Source organism: Pinus tabuliformis, chromosome 5_2, assembly GCF_031772625.1.
Source record: "Pinus tabuliformis cultivar Carrire ecotype Pingquan chromosome 5_2, CPIR1, whole genome shotgun sequence".
Taxonomy (NCBI): domain Eukaryota; kingdom Viridiplantae; phylum Streptophyta; class Pinopsida; order Pinales; family Pinaceae; genus Pinus; species Pinus tabuliformis.
Genome location: NC_142306.1, coordinates 360768322 through 360781997, shown reverse-complemented (window position 1 = coordinate 360781997; position 13676 = coordinate 360768322). Strand labels below are relative to the sequence as shown.

Genomic DNA, 13676 nt, shown 5'->3' with positions numbered 1-13676 from the left:
GAATGGAAAAATCATCCTTAATAGTGAGCTTGTTGAGCTCCCTATAAACCGGACACATACGCCATGATCCATCCTTCTTGTGCACTGATACTACTGGAGCAGAGAAAGAACTTTGAAGTTTGACTAGGTTGAATTATACCGACCTCTAGCATCTCTACAACCATACGTTCAATTTCACTCTTTTGGGCATAGGGATATCTGTAAGGCTTGATGTTTGAAGGAACACTTCCTGGAATCAAGTGAATAGCATGATCATAATCACCAATAGGTGGGAGGCCTTTGGGAGTCTCAAATACCCTAGAATGATTATCCAAAACTTTTTGGAGATCCAGAGAAATAGATGATTTCAATGTTTGAACATCTAGTGAGCATAATTGTGCAATTACGCCCCATTGTTCTTTCTTCAAAATCTTTGTCATGCCATTAGAGCTTATTATCTTCCCCGGTTTCCCTGCGATATCCCTTAATTCAATTTCCTTTCCTTCCCAAAAAAAATTCAAGAAAAGTTCTTGAAAATTAAAAGCTATTGTCCTGAAAGATGGTAACCATTGGACTCTTAATACAACATCAGCACCACCCATTGGAATGGAAAGCATTGGACTATTCAATACATATTCCCCCATGGTTATTATGGCACTTTCCAAAGCAATTTTTAGTTCCTCAATTTGCAACCATCACTTGACACTCTAGTGTTGGATATAGAAAGCAATTCAATTGCTTGGCTATCTTACAATGTATAAAATTATGGTACTACCTGAATCAATCAGCACTATTACCTTTTTATTCTTGATATATCCTTCTATCTTGAGAGTTTGAGGAGTAGTAATTCTCGCCAATGCATTATAAGGTATGGTCGGATTCATTTATTCAATCTTTAGGGTTGGTTCCTAGTGTATATCCTCTTATTTTGATGTTTCTTGTTCCTTTTCTTCTTCCTCTTCACAATCTATGTAAAATAATTTCTTCTCAGCACACTTATGACCTTTAGAGTATTTGCTATCACAACTGTAACAAAGCCCTTTTGCTCTTTTTTCCTCCAATTGTTGTGGCGTCAACCTTGTAGGTTGTGGAAGGTTATGAGCAGCAACAATTCCATCTTTGTAGTTGAGTTGTGGACTTTCTTGTTGTTATAATTTTGCTTTCAACTTTTCTTGCCACCCTGAATGCCTTCTCCAAAGAATCAGGTTCCCAAAGGCAAACCTCATGTTGGACGTTATCCTTTAAAGCCCCTATGAAGACATCAATCCTATGCTCCTCTGGAATATTAGTTACCATGATATTCAATTTTGGAAATCCTCAATGTGCTCCGCCATTGAACCCTTTTGTTTGAGATTTATCAATTGGCCAAAGAAGGTGTTGCTCTTTGTATCTTCATAATGTGTTATCATTTTCTACATAAAAATTGACCAAGTGACAAGTGGTTTACGATAACAAAGCCATCGATACCATACAAACTGATTGGGTTCTAAATATAAAGATGCAATGTGTACCTTTTGTGAGTGTTGCACATCATGTAGATCAAAATATTGCTCCATTTGTAGTATCCATGTTACCAGATCCTTGCCATCAAACTTCCTCATATCGATCTTTGGAATGTGGTTGGTCTTCAACCCAAATTTAGAGTCTCTAAAATCATGATTAATATTCATTTTGTTCTCATCATGAGTTTCATGGAATACTTTGTCACGATTAGGAAGCATTTCTTGTAGCAACTTTGTCAAACCTTCTATGTCTGGTTTTAAACCATTCATGTCACCTTTTAATTCCCCTTTTAAACCATCCATGTCCCCTTTTAGTTCATCTTTGGTTTCTCTTTGTGAGATCTCTTTGTGAGACTGAAATTTGTTACACTTGTCCTGTAATTAGATATATCATGTTGCAATTCTTCCTCTTCAATGGGTGTAGAATTATTTTGTTTGGGAGGAATTTTAGAACCAACTACTGATTCCTATGCTTCAATATACGTTTGGAATCACTTCGAACTGATTTTTCAAACAAAATATATGCAATTAAAAAATATATATACACACATTTTTCTTACTTTTAGGAGCCCAATCATGAAACAATTGTATCTCTGTAATTTCAGCTCTCCAAGGTCTGAAATTTCGTCATGTGGTAACCCTATGAGTCTTTTTTCCAACGCCACAAGTCAGAACGAGATTGGATTCCTCAAGATAAATGTATGTCTAATCTCTCACGTGACCTGGTTATGGACTGGTTCAGTAGGACGAACTTGTACGGAATGCCACATCTCATTGTTTCAACCTTCAGCACTAAAAATTATACACGAAAAACTACAGTCCATGCACTTTCAGTCACTTTTTATGAAATTCAAATCTAATGCTCGTGTAGAAAGTTATGAGGATTTTCCCTCGATCACCTGTTTGAGACTGAATTCTGGAGCAATGAAACCCTAGAATCCAAAGCTCTAATACCAAATATTCTGCAACCAGCTCACAAAACAAATGAAAAGATAGATCAACGACTTGAGAAATAGCCTCTTCAAGGAGGCAACCTTCTTTACATCACATAAATGAACAATTCTTGAATGATACATATGACAAGACCTGCTTGGTATATATAGGAGTCTAACGGGTCATAAACATTCAGAGCCTACATAACAATAATAATGTAAGGGCACAACAATAACAATAGTGGGCTTCTATGGGGCACAACAATAACAATATGGGGGCTACATGGGCACAACAATAACAATAGGGGGCTACACTAACAATAAAAATAAGGGAGCTACACTAATAATAACAATAAGGGGTTACACTAGTATTATAGGGACCTAACAGAGGTAAGTGGACTTCTTGTCCTCTAATCTACTTCCTTGATGCAAGCTTCAAATTGTCCTCTACTCCTTCATCTTCATGCTTTGCCACGTTCTTCCACTTCTTCCTTCTACTAGTCAAGCTTCTGATAGAACATGCCTTGACCTGAAACCTATCATTCTTAAGAACTAGGTTCCTTTTTCCTTTCAAAGTGGAAACAATCAATTAGGGATTCTATTTCTAGGGTTTCTCCTTTTGTTCCATACTTTGCTAGGGTTTACAAACCCTATATGCCATGACCTATCACTTACAAACTGTAAAGTTCTACAACCACACAAGAGAGTTAGTCGCAAAACTCTATATTTTTAAGGTCTTTAAGATCTGTCACAATAGAAATTGCAAATTCTATCCAAACCCTAGAAACTTTGTTGACAAGTTTTCTATACCAAAGATTTCATTTTTTGACCATAGAACCTAGTCCTAAAATGCACAAGAATGCTTCAAATACTATGACAGTCTTTAACATATCTTCTCGACACTAGATTTCAAAAAGAGCATAAGATCAATAATCATGATCTAGAAGACTTATCTATTCACAATGATGTATACCTCTTTTGATTTTAACTGGTTCATGTTGATTTTTCTTTATATCCCAAGTATGGTTTATGTCTATACTAGATCATAAACACACTACAGATACTCAATTACAAACATTGAGCTAGTGCCTTCAACTCAAGGTCTTTCAATTATCGTTGTCATTGGCAACCAATCCTTCTACAACCACACTACAGCTTCTGAATCTGCTAGATCTACTTCTTCAGATCACAATCTAACTTTCTTCTTGTAGATTTGACCTTCCAGCATTGCAGCTAGATCCTCCTACTCGGCCTCCTTCTCCCTTTTGGCACCAATTCCTTTAGTTGACCAAATCATGGAGAAACATGGCCTCCTTGCTACCACGGCTTCTTGAAGGCAAATTTGTGGTTAGGTCCTTTAGCCTCCCTCTCTCTACAAGTGAAATTCCTTCTCCACTTGTGTGTCTAGTTCTTTCCTTTGGCCTCCTATTTATAGTCTTCCTTTACGTTATTTGGGGAACCCTTGGTCATTTATGATTTTCCCACTCAACCCTTTAACCATAAATTAAAATAAACAATTAATTGACTTGGGTCTAAACCCACAACTTTGGATCAAAACCCCAACCACTTGGGTAACTTGCCCAATCAACTCACTTTTGGTGGGTTTCCTTTTCTCAGAAATACCTTTTGAGCTACCCAAATTCCAATAGTTCATGCAAAGACAATTGACATGCCTTACTTTCATTAAGGATACCTCAGACTATTAGTTGTCAAACCTCAGAGAGAAAGTCCTTTGTCTTTCATTCCTTCAAAATTGATAAGTAGTCAGCTTCATGGTGAAATTTATCCTTTTATTATGTATAGATAAGTAGTCTCATGGTTGCTTGTCAAACTTCACAATCCATCACTTGTAGTTATACAACATAGGTATGAGGATATTATGTCATACATTAGGGTTATTGTTGAATTCTATTGGATCACTATCATCATAAAATATATGTCATAGCCATACAACTTTATCATAAGAGTCTTTGCTATACATGACTTGCCAACTAATTTCCTTATATCATGAGAAGATTTTTCATGTATCTTTGTCATGGAACTCAGTCATGTTACCATTGCTATATCGATCACTATCTAATTGCACGGTTATTGTTCATAACTTCATATAAAATCAAGGTCATTCTTATTATCATTAGGTCACTTTCATGCCAAGGATCACTATCGTTAGGTCACTTGTAGTTGTCAAACATTATTGTTATGTAGATCATCGTCATGTCTCCTCACTGTTATATGGAATACAATCTTGCTTCCAGATCATTGTGGTGTTCATATTTCAGGTTGATCAAATTTCGAGCTACAAAGATACAAGTCTCAGGTTTATTTACAGGGACCATACCATAGGGTGAGTTACTGTAGACATTTCAGACCATTATATAGAGGAGCCATACCATATTCGTACCACAGAGCATTGCCATGTCATATATGCATCGCAGAACAAGCCATTGTAAAGCCACCACAATGACAGAGACATAGTCCAAGCCACAAGAACAATTACAAACTACAAGATTAGAATTTGAGTCATAGTGTATGCAAAGTATAAGTGAGGTCTTGTACAGAGTATATATGAGTGCGAGATCCTGTGAGAGAGAGTGTGATCCAAGAGCTACAAAGCGAGATCAATTATGCCATACAGCGAGTCATAATGCAACCACTGCAGAGAATTGACGCGAACTTCAGTGACCACTGGAATGTGATGCCATAAATTTAATCGAACCAAAGAATATCGAGCCACACATTTATGTAAGCGATTGTATATTAATTCGAGCCACAAGAAGATCGAAAACACTGAAGATTATAATTTGGGCTATAAACTATTATGCGAGCCACTGTAGAACAAATGTGAACCATGGTAATGTAATGTCACAATAATATATATATATATATATATATATATATATATATATATATATATATATCAAGCCTTAGTGACACTGCCATATACAAATGCGACAACCACAGAGACATGATCACAGGAAAGTGTGCAAACTTCAACGATGTATGCGAGCCAAGAACAAACCACAGATACAAGCCATAGATATATATATCAAGCCTTAGTGACACTGCCATATACAAATGCGACAACCACAGAGACATGATCACAGGAAAGTGTGCAAACTTCAACGATGTATGCGAGCCAAGAACAAACCACAGATACAAGCCATAGATGAACCATTGTACATTAATGCAAACCATTGTATATTGAAAGAAGTTTCAAGCCATTGTAAATCGAACTAGAAAAAGAAGATCCATGTCGCTGAAGCAAGCCACGGAGTAGAAGCCGAAGACATGCAATTCATTTGTGCGCCATATAAGATGCGAGTTGCTTGTCATAGAGTATATATGGGATTTTAGATCTTTAGACATGATGACTACTATAAAGAGTATGTCAACAGAACGTGATCTTCAAGCCTCCTTCAAACCTTAGCTCTGATACCATGCTGAGAAATCAAAAGGCTTATGAATTAAGGTTGATTTCTCTATCATGATAATTACTTGTGAATTTGTTGGCTTATTTATTAGATTTATGTTTTCCTCTTTCCTCAAGCAATTACCAAAAGTACAAAACATGAAGATCGCATAAGACAAAAGAACACAAAGATGTAGCCTCCAAACCAGGGCAAAAACACCACAAGAGGGAAAACACAAAAAATCTCCACTTCTTATAGAATCATATCAAAGTGAGAAATCCAAAGCCCAAATCCATCCTCCAAGATGCCAAGTCAAGCCCTCCAAATCCATCATCTTAATCATAGAAAATAACCTCAATATCAGTCACTATAATTTTCATCAAACTCGGCTCATATTCCACAAGAAACTTGCTCTTCATCTCGAAACATTTGTCATTGAAAACTCACAATTCCTCAGTCCATTAAACACAGAAAATTTTCACATTTCATTAGACCATCTTTCACAGGGAACTTCGCATTGTTTCAAATCTTCTTCCACAGGGAATTCACATATACATACTTCAGATCTTCTACCCTAGAAAGCTCACTTATCTAGCCTAAGAACTCGCATTTCTTATTTAGATATATAGCCTCCAGAACTTCACATATTGCAGCTTCAAAACTCATCACAGAGATCATCGAATTTCTTGCCAAATTGGAGGATGTATGCCAATTTATAGTTGTTCTAACATGCGAAAAGAGACATACGTTGGGTGAGCCGACTTGGCTTCTTGAGGTGAATTGATCCAAATTACAAATTTAAAAAATCTTTTTCCTTTTTCTTTACAGGAAGTCTAAATAGGACTTTGACTCTTTGACTCAATAAAATCTAAAAGCATGAAGAACATGCTTAACTAAAATAATAAAAAATTATTTTTCTTATTTTTACGTAATACATAATGACACAATTATGAAGATCGAACCTAGTTACACTTTTCAACTGCATCAACATCCAAGGCAAAGTTTTTTGGGCCCGGACTCAAGGATGACAATGAAAGAGTGCCAATCCCAATGACCACCAGCCCAAAGAACGGAGATGAATAAGGGGGAATATGGAAAGTGGCAAGCATGGAATAATCATGGACTCGACACTTCAATCAGAGCTGCCCCAGTAGTTCCCTTCCTAAAACCCTAAGGCCTCAAAGGAGGTCATGCTAGACTACAGTCAAAGACTAACCTCCCAGGTGAAGTGAGGGAACAAGAATACAATCAAGAGGTCAATTATCCAATTTGCCCCTTCTTCCATATTAGTATGCCCATAACAATAAGTATAAGCACATGATTGCAAAATGGTTAAAAGTACTTGTTGGTGGATGACCCACCTTCAAGAAGGATTGTCGAAAGGGAAAGAGCAACCTTATCAAAGCAAGAAGTGGAGGATCCTGGAATCATGTTATGTGTTAATCATATAGGATTGTTGGTTGGCCAGCTCTCCAAGGAGGAGAGGATTTTTCTCCTAAGGGTTACCCGCTTTTAATGGGTAACAATCCCTCCAAGCTATAATGTGGCACATTAAATTTTTGGTAATCCTACATAGGGTTAAGAATAAAACCAAGACAACTTGCCTACCCATGCCCTTGGCTTAATAACTTTGTTGCAACCATCAAACTCAAAATATGAATCTTCTCTATTAACCTCTATTTATGTGCTCCCTCCTCCATTTTCCCGATTGCATTAGGTGTTTCCTCTTCTATTGCAATTTCCTACAAAAAGGTTTTCCTCATGACCATGACGTCTAGCTTCCCTTTGATTACAAGTCCTTGTCCAATCACCTTTACCATTGCTCTCCTTTCCTCAAACAACTCCACCATACTCTCCTTCACAATCTCGCCTCTTATCCCCACTTATGGAGATCCCATCAACCCCTCCTTCATTGTAAGGTGTATCGTCATTTTTTTAGCAAAAGCATTAACTACAAGTGGCTCTTTTTCATTCTCCCAAAACATTCTAGCATACTATTTTACCTTTCCATTCCTACTTCCCTAATGCACTTGATCCCAAATCCCTTTTAACCGTATGACCACAATTTATGATTACGGTGGATTAGTTAATCGCCCATTGTAGCCACCTCAACTAGGGTACACTCTCCCCATGTGTGGTCAAGGTAACTAGGAGGAGAGTGTACCCTAGGTGAGGTGGCTAGAGTGAACCTTTAACTGAGCATGCGTGATATTCTTAGCACAAGAAGAATGCACCATCTAGAGGAAAAAGTTATTTAACGATGTTTCAAAGGTTGAGGTGGGTTTTGATCAATTTCAAACTTGCTTCTTCGCCCCCCCTTCCATTTTCTTCACTACACCATGACTCTTTATGACATCCCCATGCATCCACTCAGACACAAATGTAGGCCCTCCCCCAGCCCACCATGGCCACTACAACTATCCTTAATTCAGCCTTCTCCTTGATCTATTCACCCTATGTCAAACCTAATTCAAGCATCTTTAGAACTCCCCCATCCTCCACCAGCCCAATATGTGCCAACTTCGACCCCACATCAACCTAAACCTACAAGCCCATTATCACCCCTCTATTCCCTCCAATCCTTGTCTCCAATGACTTTCCTCCTCCTCGCCCAACCTCTTTTGTCTCCTCCCTACCCAAACTCCTTGTTCAACTTTGTCTAGTGCCCTCCACCCTCCATCTTCACCTTCGTCTCTACCCCAAATGCCACCTCACCTCCCTTCTCCCAACATTATCCCACCCTCCATCACACCCCCTATCTCCAAACTGCCTAAGCATGGTATTCTTGCCACGAAGAGTACAAAATAGCTGAAACAACATGCACTAAGGGAGTGGCCATGCCAATCAATTTTGTAGTGTACGACCTAAAGACAGAGGTTTGTTTATTGATGTTTTAAATGGGAGCATGGGTTCGATTAATTTCAGGTTTGTTGCTTCTCCTTTCCCTTCCATTTTTCCTCTACATCATGACTCTGTATGACATCCTTGCACATCCTCCTAAACACCTTTTCATCCATCCCCTAGCCCACAATGGTAACATCCATCCTCAATTTGCCCTTGTCTTCGATCTATTCACCTTGTATCAACCATAACTCAAGCAACCTTAGATCCCCCCACCCTTGACCTATCAAATTTGTGTCAACCTAAACCTACAAGCCATTTACCACTCCTTTATTTCCTCCAATCATTTCCCCCAATCACTTTCTTACTTGCCCGACCTCTCTTGAATCCTCCCCATCCAACCTCGTTCCTATTCAACTTTATCTAGTCCCCTCCTCCCACCATCTTCCCCTTCTTCTATACCCCACCGCCCTCCTCCCACCATCTTCCCCTTCTTCTATACCCCATCGCCCTCCTCCCAACACTACTCCACCTACCTTCTCCCATCATTGTCTCACCTTCCATCACACACCATACCTACAAGTCCATGTCGCCCTCCGTTACCCCCCTACAGAGTGTCAGAGACCACTCCCTGCATCCTTTAGCTCCTCTACAACAACAGGAGGGTGCACCCCACTCCTCCTCACCCCCATCAAAGCAACAAACATAGACACGCAATAGCAAATAAGTCTTCACACTTTTTTTTAGCAATGGAGGCAACTACATAGCTATACGATCTATTGCACAAGGCAATCATACTCTACCTCGCCCTTTTAATGATTATCTTAGACTGGGAAATTCATCTCAAATCCATCCTGGCCAAAATAGAGAAGTTCTTATCTTAGTACAACCTTCTTTACCTCATAAAAAGAATGGTGGAGGTTGAATTGGATAATCACTATCTCGAGTAGTTGGATACATAAATGAAAAACTAGGAAAGCATCCACCTTCAAACCCCACTTGACAACACCTCCATACTACAAATTTCTGACTTAAAAAACCAATAGAAAGAAATGAAATCCCAAGAAACCCTAATCAAGAAAGAAACACAAACTTGGGTGCAAATGGTTCCAAAGAAAGAGAGAGCTCCTCCACTTGCCAAATTCAAAATGCTCCAAGTCAACATCAGGGAGAAGCATCACAAATGAAATAGGGAACTTAACCTTAGGGTGTGGGGACTCCCTACTTCCCCTACCTTTCAAACCCCACTACGATGGGCACTTTATTCCTTCACAGACTTGAAGAACATCAACCTCAAGCAAGCTTGTGTCAAGGGTGTTGGCACCAAATTGATATTTTTCAAAATCAAATTCCCTTAAATCCCTCCTAGAAAAGATACAACTCTCCTCCATCCCGCACAAGATCTTTCTTGAAGTCGACCTCAATAGAGCTTAGTTAGTAAACTTTAGACACTGTAAGGAACAGGTTAACACAGCTAGCAACGAAGGCAAATGAGCTACCATCCAAGACCTCGACTCAGTTATCCAAGACTCCACCCCTCTAGGCTATGCTACCCTTGGTCCAAATAACGTGTCCATTTAGGTAAAGGGCTCTATCTACCATCTTCATTTCCTACTAAAATGACACCAATGTCTTTTCGTCTAATTCTGGCACAGATTACAATCGGGTTTCAAGACCTCTTGTTTGTCACAAAGATACATGTGATCCCCTCTAGGCAGCCACCTTGAATTGACCGGTACCACTCAAATAGGTCTTGCTGGCAAAAGACGTGTTCCAACAATAGCATCATCAGAAGTTTAAGTGTGGTTGAATTCATAATTCAAGATTCACTTCAGAGAAGGAACTCCATGATTGCCTCAAACAAGCATGCCAAGTCCTGGAAACACTTTCTAGAGTTGCAAGATGGCATTTTTGCCTGCCCTCTCTAAACACTGTAGGCCTACTCATAGCATTCCCCTATGACAATGCAAGCATGGAACCCTTGTGGACAGCGAAAGACCCCGTCAACCTTAAACCACACCCAGTCACCTAAACAAGTTCTGTCAGAAAACTATTTAAAGATATTGCTTAAGATTTAATTTCACAACACCAAGTTGCAAAACCCATTACCAGAAAATCATTGAAAGAAAATTCCCAAACATAAGACATTCAAGACAGCTTGAGAAACACTTTTCGAGCATACATAATTTTATCAAATATCCAGTGAATTTCCCCTTATCATAAACTCTAAAACAGCGCTATGCATTTGAATATAAATAGCATGCAACTGATCTGCAACAAAATAGAAGTAGAGTAATTTTGTGATTATAAGAACCGACCGCCTTGCAAACCTCAGAAAACCCCAGAGGGTGCCAATGAAAGCTAGCCCAGCATGGAGATGACCATGTGTTATTGGCTGGAAACCAATAGAAGCGGAGATAAATCTAGAATACTAACCAAATCGGTGACAGGAACGGGAAACTGCAGTAAGGCGAGCAAGATCCATAGGCTCATCCAGGTAACTGAATATTCGGCCTGCCAAGCCCGAGTCCAGACGGTCTAACAGACTTGGGGTATCTTCTTCCGTGGATGAAGCAGAATTCTCTACAATCTCCATGGCCACGAACAAACAGACTCGGAAAACAACCGCAGTCACATTACAAAAAGAGAACACAAGTGCAGTAAAATGTCGGTTCGGTGCTTTAAAAAGTGCACGATGCTGTTACAAATGAAGCCATCAAGTTCCGAGGTGAGTCTAGTAAAGGCAAAGGTTGAAGATATTGAGAATCACATGCATAAATTTTAAAAGTTGGTGGACGAGTTTATATTTTTTATTTTTTATTTCTTTTACCATTTTTAGTTTTTATCTTCCTAATTTCTTAATCAACTAAGTATTTTTATCTTTTTTCCAACTTAGTAAATTGAGTAATGTTTTCCTTCTTAATTTTAGATTAAAGAATGATATTTCTATTTATAAAATTTTGAAAAAATAAACATTTTAAATTAAACAAAAATTATGATAAAAATAATCTATTTACGATGATTAATCGAAGAATACGAGGAGTTGAGGGAGTGGGTTCAGTCGCTGCCTTAGTCACCTTGGCCTTTATTCCATGTCTCCTCTACCCGTTCTTTTTAGGGCTTCTTTGTTGGTGTTGCGGATGCAAGGTTTCGTTTAGTGCTCTCTCTTGTAGCGTGTTTGGGTGTCGTTGTGTTTTTATGTGTGCTCGAGGGTGGTTCTCATCAGGGTTCTTATTATCGTTGATTGCCTAGAATTAGCTCATGGCTCTGCTTGGAGTTGTCAATGCCCTGCTTTTTGTGTCATCATTGTCTGAGCCCCTTCTTCGGTGTTGTGTTTGTTGTGGTTTACTTGGCATGTGTCGCAAGTTTTGTTGGGCTTCTTTGCCCTGTTTTTTTTATGCCCCGCTTTGGGCTTGACGTAAAGGGCTATCTCGGTGGCTTATGCCCAGTTTTTTAGCTCATTGTTGGTAGCCATTGTCATTGTTGTGTTTGCTTCGCAGCTTATGCAGCGCCCCTATGTCGGCTTGTGGGTTTTCGTTACCATTTTGGGGGTTTTTAGCCCCTGTGAAGTTCTACCCCTTTTGGGTTATTTGGCGAGCCTTCATGCCCTTTTTTTTGTTCTCTCTCTAGAGCCTAAGGTTTGTTTTTGCGGTCCTATGGGATTTTATATTAGTCTGAAATGTATAGCATTTATCCATGGCTTCCTTGTTAGCCCTTCTGGGTTTCTTCATATGGTGAATGTTATTCTCTCAGTCTATTTTATCTGGAATGTGTTTCACTCATATGCAAAATGTAATTTTTTCTTCTCTGATTAATAAAATTACACATCGTTTTTCTACAAAAAAAATAAAAAAAAATAAAGGATTACCTCCATCCTCTAGAGTTGTTACATCATGCCCTCCCTCTGAGCTCGCTACGACCTTGCTTCTCCCTGCATCTTCTTCCCCGATGGCCCCTCTTGAGTCTCATCCGGAGGGGGTTCACCCTGCTCATGTGGACCCTTCTGATGTCGTTGCCATTGCTTTCTCCATCCCCATCTCCTTGCTCGGGGCTCCCCACGATCATCCATTTGTCTCCAAGTCTGTTAAGAAGATAGATGAAATCCCTGAAATCAATTTGCCTCTGGCTATGCCTCGCAAAGTCGCTCTTTCTCTAGCTAAGAGTGGCTTGGTTGATCAGTTTACAAGCCTCTGCCATTCTCCAAAAATAGTTCAGAAAAGAGTGGAAAGAACTTGGGTTGCTAAAACCCAAGACCAAATCTTAATCTGCTTCTGTGGTAGGGGATATTTCATCTTCTACTTTGAATCCAAGGAAGATCGTGACCTGATATTCATAAATGGACCTTATTTCATGGATTCAAGAGGCCTATACCTAAATAGATGGACACTTGATTTCAACCCTGAACTTGATGTTCCTAATGCAATCCCGGTTTGGGTTCGTCTCCCACATCCCCCCCTTCATTGCTGGGGAGATGACTCGGTAAGTGCAATAGGCAATGCATTCAGAAAAATATATAGCCAGAAGCGAGCCAAGAGAAAACTTACATGCCTGTGCTTGAACATGTGTGGAAGTTGACCTAGGCAAGGGACTTCCAGAGGTTGTGAATATCAAGGTAGATAATTGGGCTCACATACAACAACTGGACTACGAAAAACTCCCTTTCAAATGCAAGGTATGTCATGAATATGGTCATTTTGCAAATAGATGTTCAAAACAAGTAGCAAAGGAGCCAGCTGAAACAACGAGAAACCCAATGGGAAACAGCAAAACATAAAAAAACAGGGAACAAATCATCAAAACCAACAGCACCCTCTCATTTTGGTCCATCTTCTTTGGTTGCTCCCCCTCCCTCCTCCTCTTTCTCTCAGCCCTTTGGCCCTCCCCTTCCCCCTCACTCTAACCCTTTCGCTTCCTTAGTCCCCCTGCCTCTAACCCGCCTCCCGCTTGTGAAGATGGTGTGTTGAAGCAACTCATCTTTAACCCCACCCCCTCTTCCCCCTCTCCACTCTCCC

General features: G+C 39.5%; 1 protein-coding gene across 1 annotated transcript in view; it reads right to left on the bottom strand.

The window, feature by feature from the left end:
• The window catches only part of LOC149158955 (F-box protein At4g00755-like), a 135256-nt gene extending 123852 nt beyond the window's left edge, over window positions 1-11404 (bottom strand). Inside the window, exon 1 of the mRNA XM_089436379.1 lies at window positions 11101-11404. Coding sequence (XP_089292505.1) covers window positions 11101-11260 — 160 coding nt within the window. The 5' untranslated portion in view covers window positions 11261-11404. The remainder of the gene's footprint in view (window positions 1-11100) is intronic.
• Between the last annotated feature and the right edge of the window lie 2272 nt (window positions 11405-13676).